This window comes from Panthera onca, chromosome X (assembly GCF_046562875.1).
Source record: "Panthera onca isolate mPanOnc1 chromosome X, mPanOnc1 haplotype 2, whole genome shotgun sequence".
NCBI lineage: Eukaryota > Metazoa > Chordata > Mammalia > Carnivora > Felidae > Panthera > Panthera onca.
Window position 1 is genome coordinate 105,412,362 of NC_138357.1, and position 20,292 is coordinate 105,432,653.

At 35.4% G+C, this 20,292-nt stretch overlaps 1 protein-coding gene across 1 annotated transcript in view; it reads right to left on the reverse strand.

Annotated features, from left to right (window-relative positions):
- The window catches only part of IL1RAPL1 (interleukin 1 receptor accessory protein like 1), a 1,360,593-nt gene that overhangs the window by 1,154,321 nt on the left and 185,980 nt on the right, over positions 1–20,292 (reverse strand). The window contains exon 2 of the mRNA XM_081794008.1: positions 5,959–6,064. Coding sequence (XP_081650134.1) covers positions 5,959–6,040 — 82 coding nt within the window. The 5' untranslated portion in view covers positions 6,041–6,064. The remainder of the gene's footprint in view (positions 1–5,958; positions 6,065–20,292) is intronic.

A 20,292-nucleotide genomic window follows, 5' to 3' on the forward strand; every position in this document is an offset into this window, starting at 1 on the left:
GTTCTCATCTACTAATCCACCAGTAGTCCCCTCTCTGCCATCTCTAGAATGAGTATCAACTTCTTAACAGGTCTCAAAATGCCCACCACTGACTGGCTCCTCAATCCTGCTTCTACCCCTCACTTTTCCCTTTAAATACACAGAAGGATGTACCTTTTATTGTCCCTTTGATATAGTGTCACACTGATATATTTATTAACTTGGAATATTCCCCTTCCATGTAAATCCTTTTCAACTTTTGAGATTGGTACATATTGACTTTTATCTTCTCCATGTAAATTTACCATGAACCAGGCATCAGTCTCCACAGATGACATTAATCTACACCAACTCTATATAAAATTGTACTGACAACTAAAACTGAACAAGTTTATGGTGAAATTCTGTGATATATTAGGTAATTATTAAACAAATATATTAGATTATTTTGGGTTGGATTATTTTATTTGTCAGGGTTAAGTTCCATTTGTTTGTTAGACTTACTCTGATTCAAGACACCATTTCAAAGGAATACAAAAATTATTATAGATCTAATTTCTAAATTTATTATAAAAACAAGGTAAATACAAGAGGGAGATGTTTTCCAAGAAAAAATAAAGTACATTTTTTTTCCTTCAAAAAGTAAAGAAACAAAGTCTCAGAAGTTTGGTTTTATCAGCTATCCCAAAGGAAAAACAGGAGAAATATTTCATACTTTTTGACATATTTGACAAACTGGGAATAAACACATGGTAACATAATAAAAGGCAGATGCTGGGGGACTAGGTTGTCTCTTAATCATGTGGAATTAAGCTCATTGACTTCCTGGAATGCCCCTGAGAGCTGCAACACATAAATCACATTGGCATGAGATGGAAACACCCCACCAAACTTCTCACTCCTGTTCAGTTAAATCTCAGTTTGTTTACACAGTAGTATAATTTATTTCACTTAAAGAAATGAAGATCCAGAAATAACAAATACAAATATTAGAACCTAAACTGTATCTTTGGTGATTTAACTACCCTTATTTTGTATAAATTATTTGAGATTAGAGTTACAAGTTGAGGAAAACCTCCTGAGAGAGTTCCTCTTGCTGTCAGAAAGAAGTGCATCTAACTCAATTTACACAAACACGTGTCCACTGTCAGGTTCTAGAATGAAAAGAACATCACTCCCTGTGGTAATCCTTTTACTTTCTATTAGTGAGCTGCTTTAGGTACCTTTTACACATCTTAAATACCTTCTAGAATAAGTTGTACCCTTGGGTTTATAGTAATATAGACACTATTCCCTATATGCTCTAATAATTGTGAATAATTTTTTCTATACTGAAGTCAGTTGCTTATTTATAGTGTTTCAGTAATCATGAACTACACCCTTCTCACGGTGGTCTATACTCAGCAATACCATTAAAACGATAATGTCTGCATAATAACAATAGTTCTTTAAAGCAGCACTAAATGTAGTAAAATTCCAATCCACTGGTATTTAAACAATCATTTTCCTTTCCTTGTAGCAGATTTTGAATTGTACTTCAAGCTCATGAAAACACTCATGATGTGCCAAGGTTCACTGTCTCCATATAAACCCTAAGTGTGACTTATATATTGCTTATTCTGAGTTTCTATCTTTTGCTTCAATAGTCTCATATTGTACACTATACTAATTTCTCTTTAAGAAAAAAAGTCTTTCCTCTCTATTTTACTTTACCTTTATTTTCTGAATCCTGTGTTGGTCTTGTAGCATCCTCACCAGCCTAAACACTCATGTCACTCATTCTTATATTCATGTAATCATTATTTCATGAAAACATTTTATTGAATACAGACTCTGAAACACATACCATATGTGGCACTGTAGAGGTTATAAGCATATATAAACCATGGTACTTGCACTCACTGTCTTGTATTTTAGAGATGGGTATGAGAGCAAAGAGAAACAAACAAAAGGTCTGGATTCCTTTCTTTTCCCAAGTCTCAATATCCAGGTCCCTGTAGCTTCATTTATATTCAGTGACCCCAAGTTTTGAGCCAAATCATAACTCACGCTTTAGTTCCCCAAAGATACTACACTCTGTACATAAGAGTCCTTCAACAGTTTACATTATTTCCCTGTCCCTCAATCATATCCCAAATCCTCTTACACAAAATTAAAAAAAAAAAAATTAACAGTCATTATTAACAGAGACCATACTACACTCTACAAATAATCTTGTGAAGACATAGTGTTTCATGGACTTTAACCCTTCAAACAAGGTGATAACAATATTTTTGTAGTTAGAAAGTAAAAAAAAGGTCCACAAAGACCTAATCTATCAAAATAGATTCTTTTGTTTGCAGACAAATACACTAATAAAAAAGAAGGAAAGAGGCGTGGAAGGAGAGAGGGAAGGAAGGAAAAGAGAAGAAAGCAGAGAGGAGGCAGCCAAGAGGAGGAAAAGATGAAACACAAGAAAAAAAAAAAAAGAAAAAGGGAGAGGGAGGAGAGGAAAGAAAGACACACACACACACACACACACACACACATACACACACACACACACACACACACACACACACCAACAAAAACATTAAGCCCACCTTTCTAAACTGGTGGAGATAAAGACTCTCCAAGCAAGCATCTGCTTTACGTGTGTCTTTTGTACAGCATTCTACAAATGACAGCAAGTCAAATGTTCATTTAGTGAATTGCTACAATGCTTCATAAACTAGAGGAGAATGGGTATTACTGCTTTCTTCAAGTGCTGCTTATAAAAACTAAAAACAAGGTAGAAAACTGTTCCAAAAGAAAATCTGTTGGGTACAAATGTTGAATATCTGCTTCCACTGATATTAAAGGCCTTCATTCTAAACGTAGGCAAAATTTTAGACCATGACCTGAGAAACCAGAATCAACCCTTGATTATAATATACACACCAGAAGTGATATTTAAACCAAAGCATCATAAAAATGAATTTTTAATATTTCAATCAAGGATATTATGATGACATAACTACATTATATTTAATTTGTTCCTTAAATTCATAGCAGTGGGGGTGTATGATGACGTGATAAAAATAATACATCTTCAGCTTGTTTATGAAGAAAGAGCTCCTATTGCTTTCAAATTAGTTCCGTTAATGAGAAACCAATACCTACTTCTACATATTCATGGAAGACCATCTGTGTTTCTCTAAAGTCAACACTTTACACAAGTAAAGCGGCATAAAAAATTAACATTACTCTGTGTTACAACCATATTTAATATGATCTTGGTTATTAAAATATCTAGTACTGGTGTTCTAGTACTCATAGTCAATTAAAAATTATATTCTAGCAAAACACACATGGAAAGAATTGGGTTCTGAATCATGTTTAGTGAATTTCCAAAAAGATTTATAAAACTAAAAATAAAACAAAGAATTAAATGATGAGAAGGAAGAAGAAGGATAAGTAGCCCTCTCGGTTAATATGCGACATCGAACATCAAAAATTGATTTTTATTCCCTGGCCTTGGTGCCTCTGGTTTTATAGGTTGGGCTGGGCCTGAAGACTGAGCCATTCATCTTTTAAGGAGGAGATGCCAAGTGCACACTCCTCTTCTACTTGATCTATGGAAATCAGTAACAATGCCCTTCAAGAAGCTACATATCTGCTTCTCTCAACAAAGGTGCCATGGTAACAGGCATCAGCTGAAATGAGTGCTGGGTTTGAGAGTATGCAGGCAAAGTAATGTTATATATTCCTAAATTGCACACTAAATATTCAAAAATCAAACAAGCAAACTCGCATCCATCTGGGTCTCAACAAAGATACTGAGAGAAGCTGTCTTAATTCACATTATACAGAAAAGTAAACAAATCAAATCTCAGTATCTGCCTTATTTATCATTTTTATATTAGGATACAGAAAACATATTTGGCTTGGGAGGTATTAAGTAGCTATTTGACAACTATATTTGTAAATAGCTGAGAACAATGTCTCAGAACTTCTGCCAAACTGAGAACAGCATTTTATTACCACCCTCCTAAAATAATTATATCATTAAAATAAAAATTGATTCTGAGACAGGTCATTGAGTTTTCTCAGGTCTCTGGAGCAGAAGGAGAAATGAATTTTCCAACTGTCCCACATTTCTAGCTCTGCTCCCATGCTACTCTAACAAAGGTAAATCCCAATTTAATAAACGTTTTCCCCCAAAATTAGAGGTTATATAGAATGGAGCCATCACCACCATGTGATGGTGGGGAAAAAAGTCACATTTGCCCTTGAATATATAAATCTTAAATCTGACATACACAAAAAGAACTGAAAAAAATTTATATTATCAAGTATAATAGCCAGAAAAAATGAAGATTCAATTAATATCTCTCATATAAATAGTTTCATTTTGCTATAATAGGTATACAGTTAAATGTTTCTCTTCTATATGGCCAGAATCTCAGATCCTTGTTAAGTGCTTTTAACGCAAACTGCCATTGTAGAAGCTATCAATTTTGTAGACATTAGCAGCTTCCAACAAGATTTGCTCCCCCTTCTACCTATTGTAACTCCCATAGGTATGCTCAACCTTCTGTGCAAGTAGCAGACAAATAATCAAAACATCTGGTGTTTGCTAGTAATCCACCCAAATTACAAAAGCTACTGCATCATAATCCTGCTCTAGGATTTCTCCCATCAAAAAGAAAAAAAAAATCCATCAAGGGAAACATATGATACAATGTGTCAGCATAGAAACACTATTTTTTCCACATTGTCTACAACCACATCAATGACAGAAACAACAGCTGTATAATGGCCAAAAAGTTCTAGAGCCAACAGGCTCAGTAAAGTTCCTTTAAGCCTCAATCCTGCACCACCTCTTCGCCCATGCAGAAATACCCCTCAATTCTTCCCTAGATTTTCTCTCAAGGGAAGGGGGGCTCATGAGAGCTGACGTTCTCCACTTCCTTCACATTTGGCCTTCTCATTAGATAATCAGTTTGAGTTTGAAGCCTCTGTACCTAAGGAACTGAAAATGTTTGCTGTAGCCCCATCTGGGCCCTTTCATTCCCTCTCCTTTATGAATTCCAAAGATATTTTGGCTAATGCAATTCTTGATAATCTCAACACCTTGCAGCCTCCTGCACATTATCTCTTTTTCCCACTGTCTCTCTAGAACTAATATACAACACATTCTAGTTCTAGCACCTAAACACAATACATTTCTTTCTCCATTATACTCAAAAGCCATAATACCAAAAAATTCTGTAACCCCACATAAAATGCGAGTGTGGCAGGGTTTGTATTATTGGTGAGTTAGTAGACAAAATGCAACTTCAAATTGGTAGTAGTATTTATTCAATTGCCTCATACATTAATTTCACTAATTCCAACTATCAACTGTCAACTGAAAACCGAGATGTCTTATAACATGCAAAGTTTTCTCTAAGTTTCCACATTATTCCCTTTAGCAGCCCCTTTCATATTACCATTCTACTTTACTTCTATGTTTCCTATTAACATATTAGGATGTTTCCCCAAAACATTTTCGTAACTAACTCTGGAGCTTTCTTTAAATACCTGCAAAATAATCCAGCAAAACAGCTTAAGTACACCCTTAAAAAGAATCTGCTCTAAGCACAGCTGATATTGAAATGGTAACAGTAAAGTTAACATGAAACTAAGTCACAATATTTCCACGCACAAGTTAAAATGACACTCTTCATAAAAGAATGTTGAAAATCATACTATAAAATGAAGTAAAAATACAAGCTTTTGGTATAGTATCCATTCAAATTCATAGTAATCAATGATATAAGCCCCATTTTTTTTCCAACCTAGTCCCACCTTTCTAATTCCCTGTAAGCTCCATTCATTTCAAGATATGTCGGCAATATTTCTACAACATGGACCTCCCCGCTTAATTTTCATTCTCTCCACAAATGGCACATATGTGAACGTAGCACCATCACCTTAAGCCATAAAAATGAGAGTAAAGGAAGATACACTGCTTACCAGAGCCTCTTTTGGTCACCACCTTCAAACTCTGAGTAAAAGTAGCATATAAGAGAATCAAGTGTGGAATCAGAGCTTTCATCTTCCAGCTTTTAAAGGCTGTTCCCTAAATCAAACATACAAAAAGAAAAATACACATTTAAAAAAACATATATAGCAATATTTTAAGATTTTTGGTCAACTTCTGATCATGCACACAATTAGGGCAGTGAGTATCACCAAAGGAAAGAATGTGAACAGGATCTGTATTATATGTCCCTAGATGCTGTGGTTCCTAAGTAAAATCCAAACCAGTAGTGCCAAAATTCTGTCTCCAAGGGGCCCACCAAATGCTTTAAAAGTTTATGATCGCTTAAAGGTTTAAAATTTATCTTTTTAGAGGACCTAATTGCACTTAAATGAAGTGAAAACAATCCCTTGAAAAGGACTATTTCACTGTTTTTAATATAAATTACCAAATACCAACGTATTTTAAAGTTCCAGGTTACAATGGAATATGATTTTATTCTATATCCTTCTTCCCAGTCAAGAAATCATAAATTCTATGCCTCTAAAGATTTAATTATAATTTTACAATTCTCTTTAAAAAAGCTCTAAAAGATACTTCAAGAGAATTTTAAGACTCTTGTCTCTATTGAAAGAAAGTATACGGTCTCTGAAAGCTACAGAAAGATACATGACTTCGTCCTATTACAAGGCTCTCAGAGGGGTACTAGAAGGGACATTAGCCTAGAGTTTGGATTTCAAAAGGGGGATATGTTTCATTTGAAATTAACTGAAATGAACACTGTCTTCCTGGGAAAATCATCCCTCTTTCATTTTTGTGTAGGACTGTGATAGTACAGGTGAAAGACTGAATTTTCAAAAAGTATCAAGTCAGAACACAGTTCAAATATATTGTCAATCCATGACAGCACAAGTTTCTTTGCAAGACAGTTGAGGACTGATTGTATTCAGCTTTCAATCACTATGACTTTATTAAAAATGAGGAAGCTGAAATGGTGGTTTGACAGTCACATATTTTGCTCTCATAGCACCTGAGATACTTCTGAGTATTTTTTACCTCTGAATATTTTTAAATGATTAATTCATTTGCATTAATAAGTCTGTTCAAACACATTTTAATTCACAGAACAAAATCACTATCTATTCACTTGCAGTAAAGTGATACCATCATCATTTTAGTCAGAAAGTCAGTGAATTTTTAAAATAAGTATTGAGAATAAGCTATTTTAACTCTAGCTCCTTTAAATGATGATAGCCTGTTTCAGTTTTCTAACCAAGGGCTTTGAGTTCACATAAAGACATAAATGAAACCTAGTCCGAAAAGCCAACTCATCAAACATATCTGACGAACCGCCACATTACAGCTCAAGCCTGAGTCATGCATTCCTAAAATCTGAATCCCATTTCCCAGCCACTGCGCTAACTGGAGCTGCAGGAAATCTTCAAGCTGATATCTTCAGCCTTCAGGTTAGCAGTAAGAATCAGTTCCTCTCTCAGTGTGAGTTTAATCAGCACTGCCCAAGAAACTCCAGGATCCAACTACACATTGCAAGACCATCAAACTTAACTGTCTTATTACTTCACTCTCGTTCTAAATACTACTTCCTCACTCGTTTCATTTCTGTAAGAACACAAGCTCGTTTGCAATTTTATTTCTTGAAACTAATTTGGTTTGGAAAGCATCAATTTGGTAACATCAAGATCCTTAATTGAATCTCTTGAAATGCTGTGTATTAGGGGGAAAAATATGTAGCGTATCACAGATTCAACATCTTGGTCAGTCTACAGTAATGTTCATAAACCTCTTTGATATCATTTATTACATCTTATCTTGAAAGACTGATGAAATATATCTAGTCATAGACATCCAAGCTTTGCTGTACTTGTTGCATAATTAATATTCTTAATACTATCATGACTTGGCTTCACATAAACCACTACTAAATCTTATGCAGAATGAACACATACTATAATGGTTATGAGCCATCAGTCTGTCTAGGTTCTTATCCCAGTTCACCACCCATTAGCTGTGTGATTTTGAGCACATAACCTGTGACTGGTTTCTTCATTTAAAAAATAGGTACCATTACAGTATATAGCACAGTACCTAGAACCGTACTGGCACATACAACAAACTCAAGAAATGGAAGCTGCTGTTGTTACTGTCTTCACTGTGGTTGACTGTTGTTGCCATTATTGTTACGTTAACACTATCATAGACTCAACTCACATCCTCTCACCTGTGACACGTTTTGTATTTACCAGCTTTCTTTATGTCCTACCTCAAGCTATTAGCTCATCTCTTTAATTATGTCTTTCTCTTTTCCCAGACTTGAAGTCCCACCAGGGTGAATGTGTGCTTTATTCATCTTTTTATTTCCAATGCTAAGTGTTAGCTGAAAAAGGGACTGAATGAAAGACTGACTGTGGTTGCTATTGTATACAGTTGAATTCTAGTATTCAAACTCATCATTTGGTATACACTTATTAAGCATGTACTAGTTACAAGATGCTGTGCTAAGGTGTAGTGGGGACACAAAGACTATGTGATGCACTCCAATAAAGAAGGATCATAGACCAATAAAGGAGACAAATGCTTACCTACTTAATTAGACCTGCCCTACTGCCATATGGTGAGTATACTGGGCTGAGGGAGTAGAGGGAGAAATCTATTAATTTTGTTTCAGGTTGGCTCTGGGGAAGTCATAGCAAAGAGCTCTCAGAGGAGGAAGTATTTCAGTTAGGTCATAAAGTAAAGATTTTTTTAAGGTAAAGGGACTTCTGGGTCTAGAATAAAGTATGACTGAGATTGTCGCTCTGGTGGAGAGAATAATGCCCACCCCACAAACACGTTCACAACCTGGAACTGGTGATCATTTACCTCACATGTCAAAGGGACTGGGCATGTGTGGTTAAATTAAGGATTTTGAGGTGGGAGATTAGTCAGGTGAACCCAATGTAATAACAAGCATCCTTATAAAAGGGCAGTAGAAGAATGATATTCAAAGAAACTCTAAGGATGGAAGCAAAGGTCAGAGACTGGAGTGATGCACATTAGGGATGGACAAACAGAACATGACCCAAGGGATATTTGTGGCCTCCACAAGCTGGAACAGGCAAGGAAGCAGATTTTCCCCAGATCTTCCACATAAGAGGCAATCATGCCAACACCTTGATTTTACCAAGTAAGTCTAATACATTTTGACTTTCTAACCACCAGAACTCTAAGAATAAAAACCGGGGTTGTTTTAAGCCACGAAGTTTGTGGTAATTTGTCACAGCAACAACAACAACAAAAACTAATATGGAAAGGATGTGAAATGGCAAATACTAGGAATGAAGTGTAAACAGACCACGGGCTGTGGTGACTGAAGTTGAAGATGTCAATGTAGGATTGTCAATAACAAGATATGCTAGGTAACCATCACTTTTCCCCTCCCTCATGCCCCCTACAATGTTTTTCACTCATATACTGTGTAACTTCATTGTCCAAGAATATTTTATGCAGCTTCACTTTCTTAACATTTTTATCATGAAAACACTTATGTATATTGAATATATCATGAAAACACTTATGTATATTGAATATGTTTCCTCAGAATACACATGATGACCCACCCCAAATTCTGACCTATCCCCCTCTCACACAGTCCTAAGATCATTTGTACTAGGGACAATAAAGAACTAAAGGATGCTTTTAAGTGAAAAACCTTAACTGTTTCATAAAGCATAGTTCGAAGTTGGAAGAAACTAGTTAGCAGGCAGTGGTATAGGAAGATAAAGAAGAAGGTCAGACTTAAAGAAGTAGAGGTGAATGCCGCAAGAATAGAATATATTTGGGAATAAATGGAGTTCAGGGATATTAAAGGAAGTGGCACTGAAAGCAAGCTTTGAAAGTGGGTTTGAGGCATACACTTGGAGCACCTAGGTCTATTATGATCCTATTTACCAATATATAGAACTAGGTAAGACCTTCTGGGCAGTGAGGATGGAGAAGTATATGTAATTATACTTAAGGCACACAGATTTTAAACAGCTTATGGAATCTCCCTACTAGAATTTTCTTGTAGTTAACTAAAAATATTAGCCATAAACTCAGTGTAAAGATGGAGAATAACAATATTGTAATTTTAGCTGAAATTAAAGACATAGATTAGGATAAACAGGAAGAAAGCATAGAAAACAAAGAGAAGATGGCTTACATTTTCACTTCAGAGCCTACAAATATTTGTAGGACAGGAAAATAGAGGAAATCAGTCAAGGAGCCAGGTCAATGATATGAGCAAGGATATTTAAAGATGAAATCAGCAGAGTTTATGTATTATAAGGATAAAAAGAGATAAAACTAGCATTAGATTTAAGATAATGCCAGTCATACTGGCCACTCCTTTAATTAAACAAATAAGAAAATTTAATGAGTAAAATAAGCTTTATCTGCTTGTTCCTAAACAGGAAGATGTGAAACCCATAGTTGAGAGTAGAGAAGTTGAGGCTTAACTTTAGGTGAGAACGAGGAAGATCGTTCCTGATCGTTCCAGATCGTAAACTGAAGCAAAGAGAAGAGCTAGAGGAGGCAAGTGAATCGAGAAAGGAAGAGATACTAGTACGGCAAAGTTGAGACACCCTTTAGAGGCAGAAGTAAAGAAAATACACATGGATAAATACAAAGATTAGAAGTAAACTGGAGCGAATTAGCACTGGTTTGTTTTATTTTACTTACATCGTAAAACAGAGAGAATTGGTTTTAGAATGAGAATGAAGAGGATTAAGAGTCTCACTCATATGTCAGGCAAGCAAATTCATCTCCTTACACTTGTCGTCTACAAAACATGGACATAAGTGAGAGGTTTATTTCCTTTTGGTTTATTTCATTTTTGACCTATTATTCACAACACAGTGAGAGAGCAAATACCTACTTCAAACATTTACAACCTTTAAGTACTTGTCTTTATGGTATCTATCAGTGTTTAACAGTGACATTTCACTATAGACATTTTAAAATGCTCTTTCCGTATGTCTCCATTCTCTCCATTTCGGGCTGGTATGTAAAAATTATTTATGCTCAAAAAATGGTCTATTATATTTTATTTAGTCCTCAAAGTTTTTACCTTACTAAACTCACAAGTACATCATTTCCACTCTAATAACAAGAAACATTTAGGGACAGCTGGGTGGCTCAGTGGGTTAAGAGTTCAACTCCTGATTTCACCTCAGGTCATCATCTCATAGTTGTGAGATCAAGCCCTGTGTCAGGCTCTGTGCTGACTGTGGAGCCTGCGTGGGATTCTCTCTCTCCCTCTGTCCCTATCCCGCTGGTGCTTGCACGCTCCCTCTCTCAAAAAAATTTAAAGTAAATTTAAATTTTAAATTTAAAATAAAAAAATTTAAAGTATCCATTTGTGCATGGCACAAAGCATTTTACCAGCCACAATTTACATAAAGTAATGCATGTTAAAGTTGTGGTATAAATTTCCTATGGACATGATATCAGTTGTACTTAAAGGCCCTGCCAACTAAAAGTTAGCAAAAAAAAAAAAAAAAAAAAAACAAAAACCAAAATATTTAAAATTAGCCCCAGTGAAACTGATTTCCTCCATCATGAACCTATGACAACTCTCTTGCCGAAAATAAATCACTCAGAATTTCTGAAGACATCTATACAGTTACTTAAAAAAATTTTTGAGGGCCTACCATGTTTCAGATACTGTTTTAAGTATTAAAAACACAAAATCATTAGGAAATGGTAACTGTAGCCAAAGATCACATGGACAAGAGGCCTGAAAAATCAATGATTACATCAAAGGGATAGGTGTTAGAAGAATTCTCAAGTCTATGCAAAGAGCTCAGGGCTGCCTGGAGAAGCCATGAAAACATTCTCATATGAGGATGATATTTTGACCTAATTTTGAATCAGGGTATAAAGGCTTTAAAACAGGATGGACAGAACATTGCAGGCAGAGGAGAATAAATAGAGCCTATGATGCATTTGCAAAACCTCTAGTGAAAATGAAACTATATACCTGACAATCTATTCAATACTTATCTATTCAATAAGTAGTGAGGTGCTTACATATAGAATATCAAAAGTAAGTTTGAACTCACTAGAATTTTTTTTTTTTTTTTTTTTTTTTTTTTTTTTACAAAACAGCACAAACAGGGTTCTGCTTTTTGTTTTTGTTTTTTTAACACAACCCAGCCTGAAGATCATTCATTCCTATAGAGACTGGCTGGCAAGCGAAGGTTAAGGTCCAGACCTTATAACTAAGATCTATAATGATCTCCAGAGGTTAATTCATCATCTGGCTAAAAGGCCAAGATGTCAATAAGATCTTCAGTCATACGGTTCCTGACAGATTCTCCTACAAAGTGATAAGAATAGTGATCAGTCACATAACGCTGTTCAAAATGCATGAATTCCTTATTTTCATACTGTCCTGAGACTTATACACAAAGTAGTCTGCTGTGCAGCAATGTGACATGAGATGCTATGGAATGTTCTGCAAACCAACAGACTAGAGTAGTGGCTGTAGTTACTGAGGAATAACTGGCCCACCTGCTGAGTGGCACCAGGTGAGCCTGAAAACTTGTAGAAGGATCCTGTACAGTAAGGGCTTGCTCAATTCTCATGAAGTCTGAACCACATCCTTGAACAATTGGGAAGACCATTGTGTTTACAGAACCGAATGTCATAACCAGCTCTGTGTTATAAAGACTAAACTTCTATCAAATCGACTAAGAAAATAAGACCAATAATATTAACAAAATCAAAGGTGAGAAAGAGGATATAAAATACACAAAGACACAAAAAATGAGAATACTTTTATTTTTCCTAAATTTGAAAATATTAGAGAATAGATTTCTGGGAAGGTAAATTATGAAAATTTTCTGAACAAAATAACAGGAAACAAACAAAAGCATTTAAAAGTTCTTAATACTATTCAAGTATAAACTCCAAAATAGCACAGATGAGTACCTGCAAATTTTCAGAGAACACAGTGTGTTCTAAGGAACAGAAAACCATGGTTATGGTTGTAAGAACACAGAAAACCTTTTATTTTTTTCAAAGAAAACCTTTTAAAAGTGACAAAACAAATTATCAGAGCTAATATAAAAAATTTAATAAACTTTATAAAATAAATTTACACTGGCAAGGGTAGTTTAAGTCACCCCTATTACTTAGCTTTTTTCTAGAACTTCTAGGTAGTGATGTGAACCAGAAAGAATAATAGCTATAAATATAAATATTAGCTAAGACAAACCCAAAATTTTCATTATTTATAGGTTATGGTTATAAAGACATTAAAAAACTTTATTGCATTATAAACTATGAAAAATAATGTGCTTCAAGATGAAAATATTAGCCACTTGTCAATATTGACTAAAAATGTCACATTTTTCTAAACTGATATTACTTCTAGTCAAAATCCAAATGGATGTTTTATTTTGTTTCTTGAATAATTAAGTCTAAAATTTGACTGCAAGAATAAATGAGAGAAATTTAGAAAAGAAGAATTAAGTAGGACTTGCCTGCAAGATACCAAAATGCATTTTAATTCTACACTTATTAATTGGTACAGCCACAAAAATTGATGCACTTATCAATGAAAGATACACATACAACACTGCACCCAATATCAGAATATAGAACATATGATAAAGGAAGAATTTATCACTGAACAGAGAAATAAAATCACTCTGTGGTAGTAAAAATCTGAGATGGCCCCCCAAGACTCCCACCCCTGGTGTTCACACCCTATGGAAGCCCATACCCCCTTGATTATGGATGAGGACTATAAATACGATAGGTTATTACTCCCATGGTTAGGCTATGTTATATAGCAGAAGATAAGATGTTTTGTAGTTGTAAATCAATCAACTCATCAGTTGATTTTAAGTGAATCAAAATAGAGACCACTCTCAGTGGGCCCAGCCTCATCAGGTGGACCTTTAAAAGAGGATCTAAAGGTCACAGAAGATGTCAGAGAATTAACAATCAGCAGAGATGCTCTCATACTGGACTTGAAGAACAAACTTTCATGTTGTGGAGAGAACTACATGTCATGAAATGGTTTGTGGCTTCTAGATGCTGAGGGCCTCAATCCTACAGCCACAATGAACTAAATTCTGCCAACAACCACATCACCTTGGAGGAGGACCCCAGGTCTCAGATGAGAGTTCTGCCTGCCTGATACCTTGATTCCAGCCTTGTGAGATTCAGCAGAGGATCCAGCTAACATGTACCCTCACTTCTAACCCATAGATATTGTGTGATAATACATTTCTATCATTTTATGATACAAATTTGTAGTAATTTGTTATGCAGTGATTGGTAACTGTGTATCACCCTTGAATACTCATAAATCTCCATCTGGATTTATGGAGATAAATAAAGAGATATTTAATAAACTATTCAAGTATCTAATTATTAAGAAGGACAATTAAAACCAATTGTAGGGGGTATCTATAAGATAAAATATTCAGTCTTCACAAATATTTTGGAAGTCAGTCACTTGGAAAATTAGTCACAACAAAATGCTCAGAGATGAAAGAAGAATACAATGCTGTATAGAGCATGATTCTTATGAGTAATATGAATATAGATCAAAAAATGACCAGAGAAACTGCCTCACATCATTTAATATGACCTTTGTCATAAGTAATTATACTGAATGATTGGTTTCCTCCATATTGCTATATATTTGCCCAATTTTTAAAAAAATGAATATATACTTCTTTTCATAAAAATATAAACATTTTATATTACTTTAAAATTTCCTTAGAAAAGGTTTTAAGTGTCCATCAATAGATCAACGGATAAAGAAAACCTGACATACACACACCATGGATTATTATGCAGCCCTAAAAAAGGAAGAAAATATTTTTATTTCCAACAATATGGATGGACCTCAGGGCATTAGGTTAAATGAAATAAGCCAGGCAGAGGAAGACAAATGCTGTATGATCTCACTTATGCACGGAATCGGAAAAAGTCAAACTTCTAGAAAGTAGAAAATAGAATGGTGGTTACCAGAGGCTGGGGGTAGGGAAAATGAGAAGATACTGGTCAAAGGGTATAGAGGATGAGTTAGGCACGATCAATACAATCTAATGATTTAATGTATAGTATGGCGACCACAGTTAATAATACTGCATTTTATACTTAAAATTTGTTATGAGAGTAAAACATAACACAAAAAATGATAGTATGTAAGGTGATTGATATGTTAATTAACTTCATTGTGGTAATCCTTTCACAATGTTTATGTGTATCAAAAAAATCAAGTGGTACACCTTAAATATATACAAATTGTATTTATTAATTAGACCTCAATAAACTAGAAAAATTAACAAAAAAGCTGTTACAGAATCAAATTATCTCACATTGTTTCCTATTATTTTAATTCTCTAAAAGCATAAACATGTCTTAATCCAAGAGTCATCCAGATAAACTACATTGTGCTAAGTAATTTTTCACAAAAATAATTTTCAGTATTCTCAGTCATAAGATCCACTTTCCTGGGTCACTAATACAAAGGCTAGGATAGCAATCAGAAGCTAATTAAAATAGATTGTGAACAGACACAAACCCATACACACAAACCTACACATTTCCTGATCTGTTTACAATACCTATTAAATTGTTTCAAGCAGATAATAGGCCCTAAGTATATAGTGGATAACCAAAGGAAAAAAAAACGTAAACTGTAGATGCAGCCACAGGATAGTACTTTAATGACATATTTGAGATCCTGGAATGAACAATAGGGATTACTAGATAATCTTCTGATAGAAAGTTGGAGCTTCTCGGGGCTACCTGACCCTATCTGTGCAACTTTGTCTTTAGATATGCTATTTCACAACTCTGAAAAGGTAACTTCTAGAAGGTTAATAGCAACGCAAGTAATTCTTGTCCATAGAAATGGAAACTATCTGCGTTCTGGTGGGATGCAATTGATTACCACCCTATGTATAGACCAGTTGTGGCAAATCCATTCCAAAATTTTTTTACTGCATATAGATTTGTGGTGCTTTGACACCTCCTCTAAACCAGCTCTAACATGTCTTCCAATTCCTTCACTAATTAGTGAATTACATCAATCTTTGATATGTGCTCATTTTATACCTTTATGACTCATGAGTTTTTGAAAATTATGCTTGAGAACTACAATGATTTATTATAATTAATCAATAAATATTTAAATATAAGCAAAGTAATTTTTTTAAGTTGAGAGGAAGACATTACAATAAGCTACCTCTGGTTAGATTTTGTATTCTGGGCAGTGCTTAGTATCATGGTGTTTTAATCAGAAACCATGTGAACAACAATATAAAGAGAGCTCCAAGGCAGTTAAATAAGAAACCAGTGGAATTACAAAGATGCATAGGAAAAGTCTATTTCCATAACATTAACATCAACAAGAACTAAGTATATTTTAAGACACTAGGCCTTTTTCTCAGCTTTGGAAAGGGAGAGGAACCACTCTGAGAGGAACGGTGGCCGGGATGCAGCTTCTTAGGAAAGGGCCTCAACGTCAAGTTATTTGAAAAGTATGCAATCATCCCTTGCAAAGTACAGACTTACTTAGTATATAACCAGCTATAGCTTAGAAAATCCCCAGTACCAGCTGATGGTCTGCCAAGAGAGACCTGAAGAGATACAGAATGAAGGTGAATGAGTGCATCTAACTTGAAGTAAAATGCCTATATTTGAAGTCCAGCTCAACTTCTTACCAACTGTGCAGATGTGGACAAATACTTAGTATCTCTAAACACCTGTCCTCTCATCTGTGAAATGGGCATGGGAACACTCTCCACCTCGTGAGGATTACTGTGAAAATCAAATACAATGATACATTCCTGATTAAACACTGATGCTTAGTTGAGAGTGTATCGCCCTTTATTGTTATAAGCCACTGAACACTTACAGGGCTATGTTGACAACTATAGCCATAGCTGAATTAACTCTATGGAGTAATTCCAGATTGAAAGTACTGGGAATTATTTGAGAAATGGAAATATCCCATATGTGTCAGAAATTTCTGTAAAATTCAATACAACTCACACTTATTTGGTGACATGAGAAAATCCAGTGAATGGATGAACTTGACTAGCTAAATGGGAAGTGCACTGTGTACAAGAATAGAGAGCATAAATAAAAACAATACACAGTTTCCATCTACCACTTTTCTAACTCACCTTTCTTAAGCCTTTCATATTCACCATTCCCTCTACTGTAATTCAGCTGCAAGGCTCATACCAAAGACATTTTTTGGGTTCCAAAGTCAGCAGATTGGATGAGATAAGTGACAAAACCAGAGAAGAAAGGCAAATATATTGCATCATCGCTCTTATGGGCTGCAAACATGATCCTAGATGTGTGGATGTGCCCTCCTTTGTGAGTTTTTCCTGACAATGTATTTAATGGATAGCTGGATAAATCTGACCCTATCACATTTTGCTGTGTTTAAAATTCAACATATTGAAGAAACTCACTGCAACTCTCAAGAAAACATGGTTTTATGTTAATCAGAACTATCAGACAGATACATCAGTTGTGAGGCCAAAGAACAAAGTACAATTAGTTATCTTTTATAAAGGTGCTTAGCAGTCACCCCTAGGTACTACTCAGTGACAACAGGACCACTGAAGTTGCCAGGAAAAGAAATATAAGCACTTGTCCTATGTGCCAATGGGTCATTAGAATTCTCATCAAGAAAATAAAAACAATGATAAAACTTTGTACTTTTTAAAAAGTAACTGTTAAAATTGAAAGAACAGGAATGCATTTGTGCAAGATGAAGTAATTGCCTCCAAAGATGTCCAAATCCTAATCCCCAGATTCACTGAATATGCTACCTTAAATGGAAAAAGGGGCTTTGCACACATCATTCATTTAAGGATCATAACATGGAGAGATTACCCTAGATTCCAAAGTGGGCCCAATGTAATCACAAGGATCCTTGTAAGAGGGTGACAAGAGTATTAAAGCTAGGGAGAAGGCTATGGGATAGAGAAGTGAAGATTGGGGTGAGGAAGCCATGCTCCGAGAAATGTCAGCAAAGACTAGAAGCCAGAAGATTAAATGAACAAATTCCGTCCTGGAGCCCCCAGAAAACCCAGCCCTGAAGACACCCTGATTATAGCCCCATAAATCACATTTCATACTTCTAACCTTCATAAATGAAAGAGAATAAATTTTTGTTATTTTGCGCCACAAAGTTTGTGATTAGCTGTTATGGCTGTAACAGAATGGTAATACAACACAGAAGCCAGAAACATAAGAGAAATATTCTAGTTCATCACTAGCATTTGTAGATAATTATAATAATTATTTATACATTCATATATGATTTTGCATATTCGGTTTTCAACGTTTATCAAAAACCACAAACCTTAATTGAACACTTATTAAATGCCATGCACGTATCTAAGTACTTTACATAGACTATTTTGTTAATCCTCACAAATTTTCAATCACATAGATACTACTTTTATCTATATATAAAGCACCTTTCTCAAGGACACACAACTAGAAAATTAGTTTCCGTGTCTTATACTGACAATATTTTAAATAGCCAAAAATAAGTAAAATGGAGTTAGTTCTTAGACCTCTGATGCAAATGTATCCACAAATAAAAACACACAGGATCCATATCCAATTATCCACCTGTAGGCAGTGCTACTACTTCTTAGGACAGTGTGTGCTTTACAGAATCCCTGAATGGAATGAAATTCTAGCCATGTGATATTTATGTGGCTTTGAACTAGGCACTTGCTACATTCACTCTACTCAAAAGGTTTTCACTATCTGACACTCCTACTTCTTCATCACAGGAGTCACACTACCTCCTCAAAGAGAATATAGACTGTTTTATGCCTGTCAGATCTGGTTACTCCTTAACTTCTCAGCACTTAGCATATAGCTTACTAGAAACACTACTTTTCCACAAGTTCAGAAGATCAGAGGTAAATCGGAATTTGGTATTGACTACTTTCCAGAATTTATTCAGCAATTCTGCGTATCATCTTGCTGAGTTTTTAATGAATATATAAACTTGTTGATCAACATGTGCCCTGCACTCCTAGATACTGGAGTACTGAAGACATAATAGGAAACAAGACAGATCAAGACCCTTCCTTCATCAAGCTTACATTCTTGCCAGGCAAAACACAAGCAGACATGTATTTTGTTTAATGATAAATGTGAGGAAAATTAAATAATACTACAGGAAAGAGAATGATGTGCTATGCAAGTTACTGTTTTAGGGGCTCCTGCGTGGCTCACTCGGTTAAGCATCTGACTCTTGATTTTGGCTCAGGACATGATCTCACAGTTCGAGCCCCATGTCAGGCTCCAAGCTCACAGCATGGAGTTTGCTTGGGATTCTCTCTCTCCTTCTCTCCCTGCCCCTTCCCTGCTTGCTTGCTCGCTCACACACACACACTCACTCACTCTCTCTCTCTTAATAAATAAACTTCAAGAAAAAGAAGTTACTATTTTAATATCTCAAAGGTTTTGCCTAACACTTGGGACTTAAATCATGATAAAGAAGCAGTCACATGTGAATATGGGGAAAATATACCCTAGAAAAAGTATGAGCATATGCAAAAGCCATGAGAACAGAACAACTTGTTAGTAAGTTGCACAACAGAAAAAAGGTCAACATAGTTGGAGCAGACTAGACCAGGGGGAGATGGTAACTAGGTGAGACATGAAGAAGAGTCCAATAAATGGAAAAACTTGTATTTTATTTTATTTAGACTGAAAAGTCACCCAGAGTTTGTAAAGGACTGTTTGGGGTTGAATTGTACCTAACCCAAAAGAATATGTTGAAGTACTAATCCTGCACACTTATATATACAACCTTATTTGGGAATAGAGCCTTTGTGGATGTAACCAACTTTAGATGAGATCATACTGGATTAGGGTAGACTTTGAATCCACTGATATCCTTATAAGGGGAGAGACACAAGCACTCACAGGGAGGAAGGCCATTTAACAGTGGAGGCAGAGATTGGAGTTCTGCATCTCCAAGCCAGGCAAAGCCAAGTATTGCTGATAACTCCAAGAAGGTAGAAAGAGACAAGGAAGGATCATCTCCTAGAGCCTTCAGATAAAACAAGCCTGCAGTCACCTTGATTTTGGACTTCTAGCCCCTAGAACTGTGAGAGAAAACTTAGCTGTTGTTTTCAACCACCCAGTTTGTGATCATTTTTTAAAAATTTTTTAACGTTTATTTATTTTTGAGACAGGGAAAGAGAGACAGAGTATGAGCAGGGGAGGAACAGAGAGAGGGGGAGACACAGAATCCGAAGCAGGCTCCAGGC